Source organism: Bison bison, unplaced genomic scaffold, assembly GCF_000754665.1.
Source record: "Bison bison bison isolate TAMUID 2011002044 unplaced genomic scaffold, Bison_UMD1.0 scf7180017864260, whole genome shotgun sequence".
NCBI classification, from domain to species: Eukaryota; Metazoa; Chordata; class Mammalia; order Artiodactyla; family Bovidae; genus Bison; species Bison bison.
In genome coordinates, this window is record NW_011494832.1 from 4117349 (window position 1) to 4135912 (window position 18564).

The following is an 18564-nucleotide window of genomic DNA, read 5'->3' on the forward strand; positions in this document are numbered from 1 at the left end:
TGAAGAATTGATGCTTTTGAGCTGTGGTGTTGGAGAAGACTCTTGAGAGTCCCTTGGACTGCAAGGAGATCCAACCAGTCCATCCTAAAGTAAATCAGTCCTGAATATTCATCGGAAGGACTGATGCTGAAACTGAAACTCCAATACTTTGGCTACCTGATGCAAAGAGCTGACTTATTTGAAAAACCCTGATGCTGGGAAAGATTGAAGGTGAGAGAAGGGAACGACAGAGCATGAGGTAGTATGATGGCATCACCGACTCAATGGACATGAGTTTGAGTAAACTCTAGGAGTTGTTGATGGACAGGGAGGCCTGGCGTGCTTGCAGTTCATGGGGTTGCAAAGAGCCAGACACAACTGAGTGACTGGACTGAACTGAACTGAACTGAGCTTGGTGCATAATGATTATGTGTGTGTTTGTGCATGGGTGCACATGTATGCTCAGTTACTAAGTCATGTCTGACCCTTTGCAACCTCATGGACTTTAGCCAGGCTCCTCTCCATAGGATTTTCCAGGCAAGAATCCTGGAGGGGGTTGCCATTTCCTCCTCCAGGGGACATTCCTGACCCAGATATCAAACCCGCATTTCCTGCTTAGCAGGCAGATTCTTTATCACTGAGCCACCTGAGAAGCCCATATAATGATTAAATCTTTTTAATTGGGAGAAAATATTTACAACATATATATCTTTTCAGACATATATTAATAGTTTCAAAATTAGTTATTTATAATGCTTCCATGGTTATGTCTTTTACATCTTATTTATATAATCTTGCTCTTTTTTCTTTCCTTTCATTTACTTGTTATTTAGCATGATAAAAATGTAAACCTATTTACTTTTCATTTGTGATTACAAATGCAGAGTATACAGAGTTGCAGTTTTTAAATGTAAATGTTTCAACTACAGTTCCTTTTAAAATGCATTTACTTACTATGCTGCTGAGTCGTTGAGCTGATATTCAGATGCCCTTTCAAAGCAGGCCTGAACTCCTGGATCTCTCCACAGTCGTTTTATTATCTCAGCCAATTCCGGTGTCATGCTGCCATCTTCCAGGGTATTTGCCATCGCACAAAGCTGTTGTTGGTCTTCCTGTGGCATTGTTTTTGTCAGGATAAAAATGTATTGTTACTTAAACTCACATATTCTTCTGTTTTCCAAAAGATCACTTCGATTTGATGATTTTTACTTTAGTAACAATTTCATTGAAAATCTATTCACTATGAAGTGAAGTGAAAGTAGCTCAGTCATGTTGGATTCTTTGCGACCCATGGACTAGTACAGTCCATGGAATTCTCCAGGACGGAATACTGTAGTGGATAGCCCTTTCCTTCTCCAGGGGATTCTCCCAACCCAGGGATCAAACCCAGGTCTCCAGCATTGCAGGCAGATTCTTTACCAGCTGAGCCACAAGGGAAGCCCACTGTATCTTTAGGTTAATAGAACACAAGTATCTTATAATGCAACTTCTGGCTTATGTCCACAAAAGTCCTTCATTGCAAAAACTGTGAAATATTATATGAAGAAATTAAGGTATTTGGTATTTATCACTGACTTCTAAATGATGGAAAAAGGGATAACAGTATTTTGGTGTAAGTCCACTGAGCTTCTAGAGGACCAGAATGCTAGTATCAAAGAGCAACAAATCTAATCTAATCGAGCACATTGTATTCCTTTGATCATGGCCATATATTTTCCAGGAAATAAAAATACCAAGTAAGAATTAGAGTACAAATGGAAATTAAAATTCAATACTCTAAAATTATAGTTTAAAAATATATTGTCATTATTTACCATCACATACCTCTTTGTAATCATAAAAATTACCAATGGTAAACATTTTGATCCACATAAAGTTTTTGAACATCACTGTAGGTGTTGTCATGAGCATTATTTTAGGGCAAATTAATAGGGCAGAGGTGAGATTTCATTAGGAAAAGAAGGGAAGAAAGTAAAGGAAAGAAAAAAAAAGAGGAAAAGGAGAAAAGAAAACCAAGTATTGTGTTATTCCTGATGGAATATTTGGAGGTGACAAGGGCAAAAGGAAGTTTGAATAAATAACATAGTCCACAGTTTACTTAAACTAATGATCCAAACTGGTTTATGACTAAAAAAATTTCATTAAGAATGTGGGTTTCAGAATAATTCAATTATTGGCCATGATGCTAGAGCAGGCAAATGGAGAAATCTAGGCTCAAATCTTAGTTGTCAGATTCCAAAGCCCATATTCTTTTTGCTGACTATTTTTCATAACAACTCACATGACATTTAGCACATGTGATATCTCACACAGTCCTTACAAGACACTATATTTTCTCTATCTTACAAATGAGGAAACTAAAACTTGGAGGTAAATTTGCCAAATCAATAAAGATGTAAGTATCAGAAAAAGAATCAAGCCTAAACACATTTTCTGCAAAATTAGGTGGCTACCAGTGAAGTATGTCCAACAAGATCCTGATGCCTTTCTGATACAACTCAATTTATTACTTGAAATTGATGATAGGCTTGTGCCACCATTTTTCTAAAAATCTGCTCTTTGTATAAAAAATGAAGGGTGTCTGTGACACTGTTAAAGAAAGGCTCTGTTAAGACTAAAAAGTCCATTTTATCTTTCTTCACAATCCAATTTTACTGCTAAGCCAAACTGATTAGATGACTGTTAGGCCACAAATTTTAACTGGCCCAAATCAAAGGCTTTGACCTGTCATTTTATTGTGTCAACACAAGATGAACTTTAAAATCCTTCCTCCAGAATAGTTGGATATGACAGGAAACTGTCATATCCTAGATAAATTTAAGGGATGTTTAATCATTTTCCAAATATTAATTCACTGCAGGTTTGAGTGGCATCCTAAATAAATTTTATTTCCCTATCATATATTTGGAAAAGTTTGGGAATTATGGTGGTTCTAGAATAACTCATTTTCTTTACGTTGGTTAGCTCTAGAACTATGTGGCATATGTTTCCTCAATAAGTTTTCCAGACTTTCTTCATCAATATTAGGAACCTCAGATGAACCTAGAACCTTGTGTAACTCATTCTGAACCCTAGAATCATATTTTGAAAGATTATGGAAAAAAATACATCAAGGAAGGAAAAGATATCATAGCCTAATAATTTGCAGAAATGTCAGGTTTGAAATGCCAAGTTTTAATTACAGGATTTTCAGAAGCTTTGCTTATAAATATTGTTTGTGAATTTCCTAAAAATTGTTACAGTGCATATGTATCCCAAACTTATTTGATTATAGAACTTTTGTCATAGAACATCTTGAGTAATCAGTGTTCTTTACTTCAAACTATAGGATTCACTTCATAGGGTGCTTTGTCAAAGATGGTCGCAACACCTACAATGTGTGTTGCACTTTTCAGCATTCTTTTAGTCAGTCTAATGACTGTTTTAGATTTCTAAAATAGAATATAGTAATATTGAAAGAGAATTAGTAAATGCCTTTATTATTTCCCTGTTTTGTTTCTTCAACTTTACCGTCTTTAAAAGCTTTTGAAATAGCTGATGCTTTATAACTACTTGGTCAACACCATTTTTCTTCTCTAGAGGGCAAATACTATTTCCATCTCATTTATGGCTGATTCTTCAGTGTATTCCTGGTATCCAGTTAGTTGTCTAGGGAAGCCCCTAAAGTCACTCAGTCATGTCCGACTCTTTGCGACCCCATGGACTATACAGTCCCTGGAATTCTCCAAGCCAGAATACTGGAGTGGGTAGCCTTTCCCTCCTCCAGGGGATCTTCCCAACCCAGGGATCGAACCCAGGTCTCCCATGTTGCAGGTGGATTCTTTACCAGCTGAGCCACAAGGGAAGCACAAATAAATAATAGTTTAGTTTAGAATAACAACTTTTCAAATGATATTGGATGTATACTTCAATACATAAAGGTTAACGAGCCTATATTCACTGAGATTATTAGAAAGTAATAATATCTAATACTGGGAGCTTATATTTTTTCATAATTAGTGTTTGTATGGATTTATTATTCTTGCTTCCTTTTGTAATAATCATTGTAATTTAATGATGAAAGCTAACACTTTGTGGATGAAAAACCTGAAACTTAAGTATCTTGTCCAAACTTGCAGAACCAGTGACCAGTAAAGCTCATGTATATTTTCTGTTAGAAATCTTTTTCTTTTTGAATGGCAATCTGTGTGGTGAGGTATAAATGGTTATGTAAAAATATATATACTGTGTATCTAAGTTATTGAGAGTCACAGGACACCAGAACTGTGAAAGCCACACTTAAGTGCTTAACAATTAATCTGTCAAACAAATAGCCTGAGTCAGGTAGGGAGTATATTAATCTCAAAATCAAATACTAAAGAAGAATGTGATTGAAATTGCTATAATCTACATTAATTGAAATAAAAGTATGAGCCATGTAGTACCTGACAACTGTGATGCTTGATACTTGAGGACATAGGTCCTCCTAAGAAGTTATGTCAGTTGTTTAGTGGTGCTTAAGTTAGTCTATTTACCCCATTTAATGTATGGTTTGAATAAATGACCTTTCTTTTTATTTTGTAGTTAGCATAATGGCAGCAATATACAGAGTCTGTTTTCACTCCACCTTCATGCTAGATCTTTACGAGTTTTAACCAACACATTCCAGGTCTTTAGTGATGACTGCTATCTGATTTGCAAACATTGGGCTTCATGAAGCAAAAAATATATTTAACTAAGTATCAGTAGGCAAGGTTGTGACACAAATATATGGAATATTACACATGCAAACTTGCTAAATCATTCTCAGAGGAATGTTGAAGGAACACCTGTTCTAAGAACTGTTATTGTTTAAAAGAAATAAAAGAAAAGAAATAGTCCTAATTCTTAAAAATATTTTTACAAAACTCCTTGCATAGGGAAAAGCTCTATAACAGAAGCCAGGAGAATTGAGTTTTGCCCTAAACTCTAGTTATTTAATTCAGGCCAAATTGCTAATCCTCTTTGCCCCTTGTTATTACTATTTTTTTAAATAAGGGATTATTTCAAGTTGTCTCTTAATGGTCAGTTTAAAATCCTAGGTTCTTAGAAAAGCCAGGGTCTGAACTATAAATGAACACTAAATCATAGAATAATAAAGACCAAAAGGATATTAGCATTCAGCTCCTTCAAGTTCGCCCTTCACATGTGAGGGAAACGGTAACCTAGAGAAATATTATCTTTAACTTAGTGGAGCCAAGTTGTGGGGAAGCTAAAAATGGAAGGCACACCCAGCAGAAATCCTGACTCTGCTTTACAGTCTGCCCCAAGGACACGCGGAGCATTTCTGTGCTCTCTGCTGGAAAGTGGCAGAACCAAAGGGAATTTAGGGACATGAAAGGTATTTTTCTCTTCATCCTAATGAGTGCCAAGAGTCATTTACATGGTTTAACCTTTAACTTCTCAAGAGGAGGGGAGAGCACAAGTATCATTGTCTTCTCTATACCTACTATATCATTCCTCTCTGTATTCATTGTTAGTATGTGAAAGTGAAATTCATTCAGTTGTATCTGACTCTTTGCAACCCCATGGACTATACAGTATATGGAATTTTCCAGGCCAGAATACTGGGCTGAGTAGCCTTTCCCTTCTCCAGGGGATTTTCCCAACCCAGGGATCGAACCCGGGTCTCCCACATTACAGGCGGATTCTTTACTAGCTGATCCACTTTTTAGTATAACAAGGTACCTAAAAATTACACTGGGAACAGTTTAGTTGACATTATCCAGAGGCAATCAGCTGCTCCCAGAGAGAATAAAGGGAAATGGGTAAGTTCTTCCTATAGATTGTACACAATCTGTTTCAAGCTATGATTAACTATACCGCTCTTTGTATAATACTATAGATTTCATTTGCTAACTAAAATAGTTTTATATGTTGGCACATAAATTGTTTTCAAGTAGGTAAAATTTTTATACATTTTAACATAAAATCTTATATATTATAAAAAAAAAGACAAAACTATCTGCTACCTTGTAAACAAATAATGACTGAGTATATTTATTATGCAAACATTTTCTCATACAATTTTGAATTTTTAAAAAAAAATTAACATTATAAAATAATCACTTCCTTGTGCCACATATTTTTTGTAATTATCATTGAACATTATTGATAGTTGTAGTATTGTTCTTAAAAATAAACTCTCCATGAAATGCCTCATAATTAAACTTAATATAGAGATATTACAGTTTGATTTTATGGACTAGACTCTTGTATTTAGCAAATATAAGTATTTATATTTGATATAGTGTATTATTTGATACTGGGCTTCCCTGGTGGCCGATTGAGTCCTAGGAAAACAGTTATTGTTGAGTAAGATGAGAGCGCACAGTCAAAAGGAAAGTTCCATTTAAAGGAAAATAGGAAATCTTACACTAAACAGAATTCATACTTTCAAATTCATGTTTTATATTCTTATATTTTGGTGTAGATTAATACTACAGATCTATTAGGTCCCACTGTTTATGGTTCAGACTCCAATACAGCTGTCATTATTTGCATACTTACTGCACTTCTAGGATTTACATAATCAATCTCCAGGGTTGCCATGGCTTTCACAATAGCTAGGATGGATTGCAATGTATTACTGTAAATTACTGCTTTGAACTCCATGCATTCTTGCTCACTGTAACCGTTCTTATGGATGATCCTATAATTTAAACATGAAAAGCTTTTGTCAGTTGAATAGTTGATTTTTTCTACTATTAAACACATCAATAATAATTTGCATAAAATTATAGAATACATTTTTGTTAAAAACAGAAGACCATTTTATGGGTTTGAATTTTTATTTTCATTGGGATTTAATGTAGTATTTTCTTTCTGAGCTCCTAAGCTAAATACAAAGAGGACTTAATGATTTGCTCTAGATAAACTACAATTTAAAATGGGTAAATCATGAGCTTTTTACTGAGCAAGATTATTTCTTTCTGAGAGAAAGACTGTCCAGATTCCCAGGACAAAGATATACACAGAGTTCTGAAATGTTTTTTAGTGTTTGTAACATGATGTCTAGAGGAAATGAAGTAATTTACTATAGCATCCACATCTTTTCCTATCACTTAAGACACACAGGAAAAATAGGAGTGCCTGCTTTCTATTTATAACAGTAACAAAGGCATCCTTTTAAATGGTGGTAACCACCTTCTGTTAAATCCCTTGTCACTGTTCCGTGTGTGTACGTGCCACTGAGTTCTCAAAGCTGAAATGCCTAGACATTTAACTTGGCTGAACTCTTCTTTCCCTTCCACTCATTCAATCAGAACTCAATTTTATTACTAGTTTTGAAATACACACCTATTAAAAGGTTCTTTGTGTATGCTAATCACTTTATTACATTTCTATTGCATAATATATTCTTGTTTTTTTTTTTAATTGCTTTTAAAATGAACTGCGTGTTCATTAGGCATCATTTAGATGAGAGATTACTAGGGATTTGTGTTGCATCCATACACACAGAGGCTTTAGTATAGGGAGTAAAAAGAACACAAATGCCTCCAAAGACATTAAAACCTCCAAATGCAAATACTCTTAGTGAAAAGAGTAAAGGCAGTACCTATATCTATTATTTATTGTTTTTAATATTGGATTGCCAATACTGGCTGTATTTATATTCAGTACTTCAAATGGCCATATTTGTCCTACTGTATTAAACAACTGACTAGGTGAATAAGATAGTCAATTAAAGACTATATAGTGAAAAAACAGTAAAATGTTTTTATGGATACATTAAGAATAAGTTCAGGAAAGAAATCCCAGTTCTCTGTCAAAAATTAAAATTAGAATATTACTTTAATTATTAAATTTAAATAGCAATTATAAATAAACCTGGGGGCATTTAGGTTTTCTTCCTGGAACAAGTTCTTATCTCTGTCCTTTTTCCATGGAATGAGAACTACCTGTCACCAAGCAAATTAACAGCAAAGTTAACAAAATCGGCTGTAGTGGGATGTGAGCAACACTGCTTTTCTAGGGGCTGCGATTACTGCAATTACTGTGAGAGAGAACTCTCCGTCTGCAAGTTCATTCCTAGATCTGCTCAAATTAATAAGCGTTTACTAGGCATTTTCGGCAACGTATTTCAAACACTGAAGAGAATGAATAAAGTATAAATGTCCTTCTTCCCTAAAAACATAGACCAGTGCTCTATCGTCCCATACAGTAGCCACACGACATGTTAATTAAAATTAAATAGAATTTAAAAGTTAGCTCCTCAATCACAGTAGCCACATATGGAGAGTAGAGATGTAATAATATTCCTGTCATCACAGAATGTGCTATTGGAGAGTACTAGATTACAGGAAGGTAGGGCATGAAATCCTATTTTTGTACAGTATGATAATGTATAGCAAAAATACTGGCAGGTGGAATGAACTAGAAAAAGTGATCAACCCAACCGGGAGAGGTGGTAAGGGATCAGGGAGGATCATCAGCAGTGATGATCAGTTAATTTTTCAGGGATAAATGGTTATTTCCAGAGAGTCAAAAGGAAAAAGAACACTTTGAGCAGGAGAATCAGTGTGACCAAACAGATGCTTACAATTATCAAGCTTTCAGTATGTGCCAAACGTTTTAAGTGCTTATGTGTCATCTTGTTTCTTGCAATAAGTCCTGACTTAAAAGTAGGTATCTATAAAAGTTATCACCTACATTTAAAGGTAGAAACAAAGGCATTAATACATAAAGACGCTGTCCCTGACTTATTCCATTAATGGATGGTACAGCTGGTCAACACACACAGCCTGATTTCAGAGCCTGTGATCTTAGCCACTAGGCTATATTGCCACCCATGGTATGCTAGTCCATAGCACTGTGTAAGTTCAGCATTTCTGAGGAGAAAGGAGGAGGGGGAGGGACTACGGGGTATTAGGATAAAGAGATAGGCAAGAGTTGAATTCTGAAGTGTTTAAGAGTTCTAGGAGTTTGATCTTGTTAATACAGGTGAAGAGTTCAATTCATGAAAGAGATAAAATAGTTTCTGCAGAGATAGCTGGTGGCAGTGTGGCTAACAGTGGAAAGAAGAGGAGGAGGAGAAATGACATAGTATGATACCACTGTAATCCAGGTTAGCAATGCCAAGGTTCTGAACTGAGGCAGTGACAGTAGAGTTAAGTGACGTGTTTGGAGACATAACTTGTGTAGATGTTGTGTAACATGGTTGAGAGAGTGAGGGGTCACTGTAACTACACATAGATTTATTTCTGTAGAGGCTGCTGTTGCTATAACTCATTGCAGGGGACAAAAGGGCACATGGGAAGATAAGTTTAGTGTTGTTTATTCTGATTTAGACCTATCCGTAGAATATAGAGGCAGATATTATATGCTTCCCTAGCTCGAAGTGTGGGCTTCCCTGGTGGCTCAGAGGTAAAGAATCCACCTGCCAATGAGGGGAACCCAGGTTTGATCTCTGGGTTGGGATCCCCTGGAGAAGGGCATGGCAACCCACTCCAGTATTCTTGCCTGGAAAATCCCATGGACAGAGGAGCCTGGTGGGCTACAGTCCATGGGGTCATGAGAGTTGGATATAGTGACCAAACAACATCAGACTACAAATAGATAATTTCATCATTAGTTGGGATCATTCCATCACCAGGATGCATTCCAAAGAAAAAGATCCTCAAGCATAGTAAAAAATAAGTTCAAAAAAATGATTATCTTCTTCTCCTATAGCAATGATGGTCCTTTAAAATTCTCCAGCAGTGACATAGTCATGAGATTTCATGTTTTCATCTCCCCTTAGTATTTCATTTACTCATTTAGATATTGCATTCTTAAATTATAGCATTTTTGTGCTCATAATATCCTTATTCAGAATTCAGGTCTATTTATTTTATTGTAAAGAGAAAAAAACATAGAGAAAAAATACAAAAATAAATTGAAATCCGTGATGATAAAAACTTTAAATATTCATTTCATTCCCATGCATGAGGAATGCCAATTAAGTTAAAAATATTGTTCCCTCCTAATTTCAAATGGATCACTGACATATTTTGAAATGTTTATGGCTTATGTTCATGATATTAAGACCCTGAATCATACCTATATTAATATATTTAAAACATAATTGCTTTTAGTAGTCATCTTGTTGACAGGCAAAATTTGAAAGAAAAATGGAAATTATAATATTACTCATCTGTTATGCTTACAGATAAAGGATTGGAGGAATATTTGCACAGGAAATATGACAGCTCTGCCACTATCTGTGGTTTAGAGACTATCAATTAGTTTTTCCGAAAGTATTATTTAAGTCATAGTCAAATACATGGTCTCTCGTGTTGCAGGTGAATTCTTTACCAGCTGAGCCACAGGGGAAGCCCACATGGAGACATTAAACAATAAATGTTTAAAATAGTGGGCACCTACTTCATTTGTTTCACAATGGTACTTTTTCCAGATTCTCCTGCTCCTGCAATAGAAATATGGGAGTGTTATCAACTGATATACCAAGTTCTCATAGACATTAAAACCTGTGACTCTCTTGTGGGTTAATCTTTTACAGATCACCTCTTATGTAAAGAAGGAGAGTAATCAATCAGGACTTGAAAGGTATTATTGGCTGTCTACTTTCTAAGATAGCAGCAACCCCTCTATTTTGATACTAGAGTCAGATATAGTTCTGGCTCCAAGGTAGAATGTGTTTTGTAAACCAAGAAGTGTATACCATCAGGAAAACATCAGTTCAGTTCAGTCACTCAGTCATGTCCAGCTCTTTGCAACCCCATGGACTGCAGCACACTAGGCTTACCTGTCCATCGCCAGCTCCCAGAGTTTACGCAAACTCATGTCCATTGAGTTGGTGATGACATATCTATATATTATTGCATTTAAACATGACTTTACAAAAGCTTTTCTCTCCTAAGTTTTCAACTCTCCCCTCAAATGGTTCCAACTTTATAGTTTCTCTGTGTGTGTTAGTTGTTCAGTCATGTCCAACTCTTTGTGACCCCATGGACTGTACAGCCCGCCAGGCTCTTCTGTCCATGGGATTTTCCAGGCAAGGACACTGGAGTGGGTTGCCATTTCCTTCTCCAGGGGATCTTCCCAACCCAGGGATCGAACTCGGGTCTCTGGCATTGCAGCAGGATGCTTTACTGTCTGAGCTACTAGTCTCTAGATCACTCCAGAATGTGTCTTCCTATATCCTATGTGATTAAATAGCAAGGAAAAAAAGACAATAATTTATTTCCAGAACTATTCAAAGCCTATTCTGATTGAAGGATGAGCTTTTGTTTTCATCATCATGTTTATCTTGTTACATAGAAATTTTATGTTTAAAATAGAAAGCTGCCTATAATACTAAACAAACCTAAAGAGCCGTCGGGATAACAATAACAAAGGAATGAATGTCTCACAATGGATTACACATTCCGGAGAGAGGGGAAAGGAGTGGCAGTAATACCATAGAGAACCAATTGCATTTATCTGGGGGCATCTATTTAGTTGATGATATACAATATACAACTGTATTTTGGTATTGTTGGCAAACATGTAAAAAGCTACAAAATTCACATGATTTAAAAATTTTAAAACATAAACTTTTAATGAAAAAAATATAATTTTCTGTGCTCTACAGAAGAACTTTGTTGTTTACCCTTCTATATATACCAGTTTATATCTGCTTATCCAAAACTCCCAATTCACCCTTCTCCTGCCCCTCCCTCCCCTGGCAACCACCAATCTATTTTCTATGTCCCTGATCTCTTTCTGTTTCATAGATAGGTTCGTTTGTGTCATATTTTAGATTCCACATATAAGTGATATCATATGGTGTTTGTCCTTCTCTTTCTGACTAACTTCACTTATGATAATCTCTGGTTGCTTTTCTGTTGCTGCAAATGCCATTATTTCATTTTTAATGGCTGAGTAGTATTCCATTGTGTATATGCACCACATCTTCTTTATCCTTTCATCTGTTGGTGGACACTTAGGTTGTTTCTATGTCTTGGTTATTGTGAGTAGTGCTGCTATGGACATTAGGGTGGGTGTATCTTTTCAAATTATAGTTTTGTCTGGATATATGCCCAAGAGTGGGATTGCTAGATCGTATGGCAGTTCCATTTTTAGCTTTCTGAGGAACTTCTGTACTATTTTCCATAGTGCTTGCACCAACTTATGTCACCACCAACACTGCAGGAGGGTTCCCTCTTCTCCACGTATCCTCTCCAGCATTTGTAACTTGCAGACATTTTAGTGATATCAGGCAATTTCTTGAAATTTGGTAATTCTGGGTTTATACATGGGAGAAAAGCAGGGGGTCATCAAGAGTTGATAAAACCTGAATAATACAAATCTGTTCATAAAGTTTTTATATAGAATCACTAAACTTTAATAAATTGAGGAAAACTCAATGTTCCTCAGGTTATAATTAACATTTATCAATAAAAATGTGACATTGAAATATAATATTGATGAAGGGCCTATAAAAAAAGATCAATGAGTGAATATTTAACCTTACACTAATTTCTATATCCTTAAGAGAAGCAAAGGCTTTGATATGTTATTATGAAATTGAGTCATAGGACATCTTTAAAGTCTGTGTGCTTGTTAACTCTGGACAAATTTCAAAGCAGCACTACTAAGACAATTTAAATATCCAGGAAAAACCCAAAGTTAGGAAACTTGATTAACAGATGTAAACATATCCCTTACCAGCATGGTAATCAACTGCCTTGTTTTACCAAAACTAGTATAATTTTATGGAACAAAAGTCATGACTTCTGGCAACCCTGAATCTAAGAATTTTATTCAAATTATATGAAAATCTATATTGAATCAGAAAATCTTGACTACACTATCTAAATTTCTAAACCCACTGTTGCCCACTATTGTCCTTTCCTTGCCTCACTTTTTTCCCTAGCACTTACCTCATTCTAGAAAGTAACACATTATTCACATATAGTTTTTAAATTTTCCTGTCTGTCTGCAAGCACTACAGAGTAAATTCCACAAGGGCAAGGGAATTAGTCTGTTTTGTTGACTTATATATTGAAAGCACATAGAAGAGTGCTTAATAGTAGAATCTCAATGAAACAAATGCATTATTTAAACTCAGACAGTACTTCAAAAGTAACATTTTGTCCTTGTGTTTTATATGTTTCTTCACATTGAATTTTTCCCTGACTCAATGTTTTCTTAAACTCTGATGAGCAAATACAACTACACCTCAGTTTAATTCTACTTCACAGAAAATTGGTTTTTTCTTACTCAGAGGAAATTCTCTCATGTTTTTCTAAGAAAATTACGTATCTGTAGCCATCTGAAAGAACTGCCCACCTTACAGGATACTGAGGAATCAAAGTAGTAAAGCTATGGTAAATAATTTTATTGCTGGTGATGATTTATAGATTATTCCTCTTGGATAAACCTCCAGCATACTTTGCTTTATGGTTTAATGCTAGTCTTTTCCACACCACTCATTGTGAAATTATACAACGAAGTTGATAAATACAAAATCAGCCTCAGCAAATTTGCTAATCTTTTTTCATAGATTTTAAATCTAATCAAACAAAATTCACAGATGGGGCACAATCATTTAATAGAGGCTTCCATGTCTAAGAATGAGAAATTTGAGATAGTGAAAATCACATTAAAATATCACCTCACTTGTTTTTAGAAGACAACTGGCTATATTATTTTCCATGGCTAAGTGTTATGTTTGTGAGGATGGCCAGGGTAAATCAATGAGCTTTGCACAGTATCTTGGTTTACTGGCTTTATGTAATTTGCTATTTTGCTCCAGACTGCATCACTTTGAAAGAAAAGTTATTCAGTAAGATTATAAAACTGTTCTTGGTAGTTTCTGAAAAAACTCCAACAGTACACGTAGACATTAGAAATCGCAGCAGCATCCTACACAACTAAAAGATTTGTAGTATATCTTACTTCTCTAAATATGTTTTCAGTTTTGCTAGATGGAAAATTGCAGGGTTCTGGGGATATGGGAGGAAAACCAATTGGCCCCATAGAAACCCCAGGACTTATCCATTCAGAAATAGTTTATGTTGCATTTTCTTCAACTAGAGTGGAAGCACTGAATGAAAAAATTTTCAAGAAAATTTGAGAGATTGAGAATGTCTCATTTTTAACTATCAGTTACATAATGGTATAATATCTATAATTTCTACAATGAAGTGAAAATAATTTAGATAATTTTCATTTAATTTCAGTTATCTATCTTGAGAATAATAATCTGTGTAAAGACTTTTCCAGAATTGTATCAGCATATGTATCATGGACAGATATACATTTGAACCACTGTTGAACACATAAAAATTTTTTAAATAATCACAACTATATTTCATTAAGATCTGGCAAGTTTCCAGAACTATTTCTGATGCCAAAGGGTATGTTATTATACAAGGATTGTTGATAACCGATCATTCAGATGTGTGTCAGATAGGCAGAATAATCACTTTTGAAAAAACAGCATTACTCTTTAATGAAATTCTGTATGAAAACTATTTTCCTTTGAAAGATTTTAAAATAGCTACCTGAATAATTTCCTACTCTATGTGGTGACTTCAGGCTTCTATATGAAGGCCCAGTATAGGCAACTATAGGAATAAGATGAAAATTCCTGAAGAAAAGCCCATCTATCTAAAATCTAATTTATTATTTGCCCTGCTGCAAAGTTTTTTTAGGAATAAATTATTGAGTCCCATGCTCACAATGTTTCTAGGTCTTAGTTCACAATAATCATTCCATTCCTGTAAGATTAGATCATGCTACACGGCCAAATATAGACATCAAAATAGTGTGTTTACACAACCCAAGGGCATCCTGGAATAATCTGTTCCTTCCTAATTGTGATGGTGACTAATATTATTATCTGGGTCAAAGTGTAATGAGGGAATTTTAACAAGCTATTTATTTCTTCGAAGAAGAAAATGTTTCAAATAATTAAATATTTAAGTTTATACTTAATTCATACTTTAATGCTCATAAATTGTTTTATTCTTAATAAGTATAAATTAGAGGTTTTATTCCACATTTTTCTTTGCAAATATATTCAAAAATTTTTAAGGCTACACGATGTCTATGAAGTCTATGAAGTGTGAAGTGAAAAGTGTTAGTGACACAGGCGTGTCCTACTCTTTGAGACCCCATGAGTCACCAGGCTCCTGTCCATGGAATTCTCCAGGCAAGAATACTGGAGTGTGTTGCCATTCCCTTCTCCAGGGGATCTTCCACACCCAGGGATCGAACCCAGGTCTCCTGCTTTGCAGGTGAGTTCTTTACTGTCTGAGCCACCAGAGAAGCCATTATAGATCTATACCAGTAACTAAATTTCACCTAAACACTTTCAAATCCTGCTCACTCATTTCATAACTTGTTAAAATAGGCAAAATGAAAATAAACCCTGATTTATAATCCTGCAGAAGCTCTTTTGTAGGTACTCTTAAAATCACAGAACTGTGCAGAAGACTGAAACCTTAGAAGCCAACCAGCTGTGCATGCATCTTCTTTCTATACATGAGAATACTGAATCTAGTAGAAATTATGATACTCATCTAAAGTCCTAGACCTAACTTAAAACAATGAAATTAAGCTCCTGCTGCTACTGCTGCTGCTAAGTCTCTTCAGTCATGTCTGACTCTGTGCGACCCCATAGACAGCAGCCCTCCAGGCTCCCCCGTCCCTGGGATTCTCCAGGCAAGAACACTGGAGTGGGTTGCCATTTCACTCCCACAGTTGTGTCTAACGGTTTGTGACCCCGTGGACTGCAGCACACCAAGCCTCCCTGTCCATCAACAACTCCCAGAGCTTGCTCAAACTCATGTCCATTGAGTTGGCGATGCCATCAAACCATCTCATCTTCTGTTGCCCCCTTCTCCTCCTGCCTTCAATCTTTCTCAGCATAAGGGTCTTTTCCAATAAATCAGTTTTTTGCATCAGGTGCCCAAAATATTGGAGTTTCAGCTTCAGCATCAGTCCTTCCAGTGAACATCCAGGGCTGATCTCCTTCAGAATGGACTGGTTGGATCTCCTTGCAGTCCAAGGGACTCTCAAGAGTCTTCTCCAACACCACAGTTCAAAAGCATCAATTCCTCAGCACTCAACCTTCTTTATAGTCCAACTCTCATATCCATACATGACTACTGGAAAAATCATAGCTTTGCCTAGATGGACCTTGCTTGGCAAAATAATGTCTCTACTTTTTAATATGTTGTCTAGGTTGATCATAGCTTTTCTTCCAAGGAGCCAGTGTCTTTTAATTTCATGGCTGCAGTCACCATCTGCAGTGATTTTGGAGCCCCAAAAAATCAACTCTGTCACTGCATTGTTTCCCCATCTATTTGCCATGAAGTGATGGGACTGGGTGCCATGATCTTAGTTTTTTGAATCTTGAGTTTTAAGCCAGCTTTTCATTCTCCTCTTTTACTTTCATCAAGAGGCTCTTTAGTTCTTCTTCACTTTCTGCCATAAGGGTAGTGGTATTTGTATATCTGAGGTTATTGATATTTTCCCCAGCACTCTTGATTCCAGCTTATGCTTCATCCAGCCCAACATTTCACAAGATATAAGTTAAATAAGCAGGGTGACAATATACAGCCTAATACTAATCTTATAATGATGCCTTATTTTAAATTATTAACTGGTAATGTCAATACCAATATGATGTCAAGACAAATTTAAAATCACTTTTTTAAAATTAATATGGAAGATGTGAACTTTTATAGACATATGGGTGTGCAGTTTATGAGTTTATGGTTGTAATCTTTTGGTAGACTATTGACATAAAAGATTTTTAGCTTCGTTTCTTGTTTAGAAGCAATTCTATTTCATTCACTATTCTTCTTTCTCATTGAGCAACAACAAACTTCTCTGTCTCTTCCATGTTACAACCCATCATATAGCCTAGATAGTGGGTAGTGAAATGTAATAAGCAAACTCATGTTTTGGAATAAATGTAAGGTTGTACTCATTGCTGAATGTGGGTGTCTTGATGGAAGTTAATCTCTGAGAGTTTCCTCCTTTATAAAATTGACTTACTGATATCTATCTCCTAGGGTTTGGGTAGATTGAAATAGTTGGTACAAAGTCTAACTTACAATGAGTTCTCAACATTCTGTATTATTTGAAACATTCTCCACCTCTTTTCGAAGAGATATTTCAACTATAATATGTTTGACTCCTTTCATCCTTTCTTCTGGAACATGATTTTTAGATTCCTTACCCGCTGAATCTCACTCCATGCGAGAGCCAATGTCCTTCTGAAACACTGTCTGACTTAAAATTTTGCCATAGATATAGGTGGTTTTATTAAGGGTACTGATTTTCTGACTTAGTAAGATAGGGGTACAAAATAGATCTGCCTCAATCCTAGTACTTATTTCTAAATAGAACACTTTTCTTAATAGACATTATGATTAGTTTACCTCTTCTTCTATTTTTTTTTTTTTTTTGGTAGCTGTATTTTTTTTAACCTATATTGAACTTTTAGCAGTTAATCTGTTTCTACTTTTTTACATCATCACTTAGCAAACTGATTTTCCCACATACTGTATGGGTATACTACATGTGTATAGCTGACTTTGAACTTCAATTAAAGATATCTGCTAAATTCTGTTCATTTGGGCCAAGCATTTCTGCTAGTTCAGATCACTTGGAATACTGACTTTACCTTAAACTGTATCCCTCCAAATTCTGAATCTTACTCAAGTGGGAAATTTTGCCTTATCCACTTTCACTCAAATCCCTGATGAGAACATTGAAAAGGAGAAGGTCAAAGACAGGAAACTGTCAGTCCATTCATCATCCTAAGTCCTTGTTCACAACCTGTAGTTAATGATGCTAAATATTCCCCATTAAGTATGACCATTACTACAGGTTTTTGTACCTACTCTTTATTTCTAGTGTGATAAAAGTTTTTATCAAGAATGTGTAAAAGTTTGTTTAGTGTGTATGTGTGTGTTCATGCACATGTGTGTGCATCTCCTGTCATAATCATGATGTTCTTTCTCCTCTGATAATGTGAATAATATTAATGTTCCAATAGTATTTCAACAGGTCATTCTTGAGTTCTCTCTTACCTCTGGCTTTTTTCTTTTAATATACATTTTTACGTTGTTGGAATCAGTTTGGTGATATTTTGGTTTGGTGTTTGGATCTGCGTTCATGAAGGAGTTGGCCTGTTTTTGTCAAATTTTATTGTTAAGTTTATCAAATAATCTATTGAGAAGGATTTCCTTTAAAAGTTTTTATGATTTTAAAGTGATCTGCTCATGAAGTATTTCAAAGAATCCATTTGCAAAATAATATGGATGAATTTGCAGATACATTCGCCTATTTTCTTTTATCAGAAAAATAATATCCCAATTTACACTTATTTTCCTCAAACTTTTAATTTTAATAATCTCATAAACTATGGAATTTTGAGAAAATAGTACATTAGATACCTATATTTTATTCCTTCACCTTACCAATTATTAGCACTTTGTCCTTTGCATTTTTTCATATATATAAATTCATATACACACATATATATACATGTGTATACATACATATATACATGTATATCTGTCTTTATATTTATGCTTTGTTTTGCTGAACCTCTTGAAAGCA

General features: G+C 35.2%; 1 protein-coding gene across 2 annotated transcripts in view; it reads right to left on the bottom strand.

Moving 5' to 3' along the window:
* The window catches only part of GNAT3 (guanine nucleotide binding protein, alpha transducing 3), a 59710-nt gene that overhangs the window by 26733 nt on the left and 14413 nt on the right, over nucleotides 1–18564 (bottom strand). The window contains exons 2-4 of one of the 2 annotated variants that reach the window (XM_010848105.1): nucleotides 10363–10405; nucleotides 6508–6649; nucleotides 934–1091 (exon numbers count right to left, since the gene is read on the bottom strand). In XM_010848105.1, coding sequence (XP_010846407.1) covers nucleotides 934–1091; nucleotides 6508–6649; nucleotides 10363–10405 — 343 coding nt within the window. The remainder of the gene's footprint in view (nucleotides 1–933; nucleotides 1092–6507; nucleotides 6650–10362; nucleotides 10406–18564) is intronic. The other variant, XM_010848106.1, reaches the window with a different exon arrangement.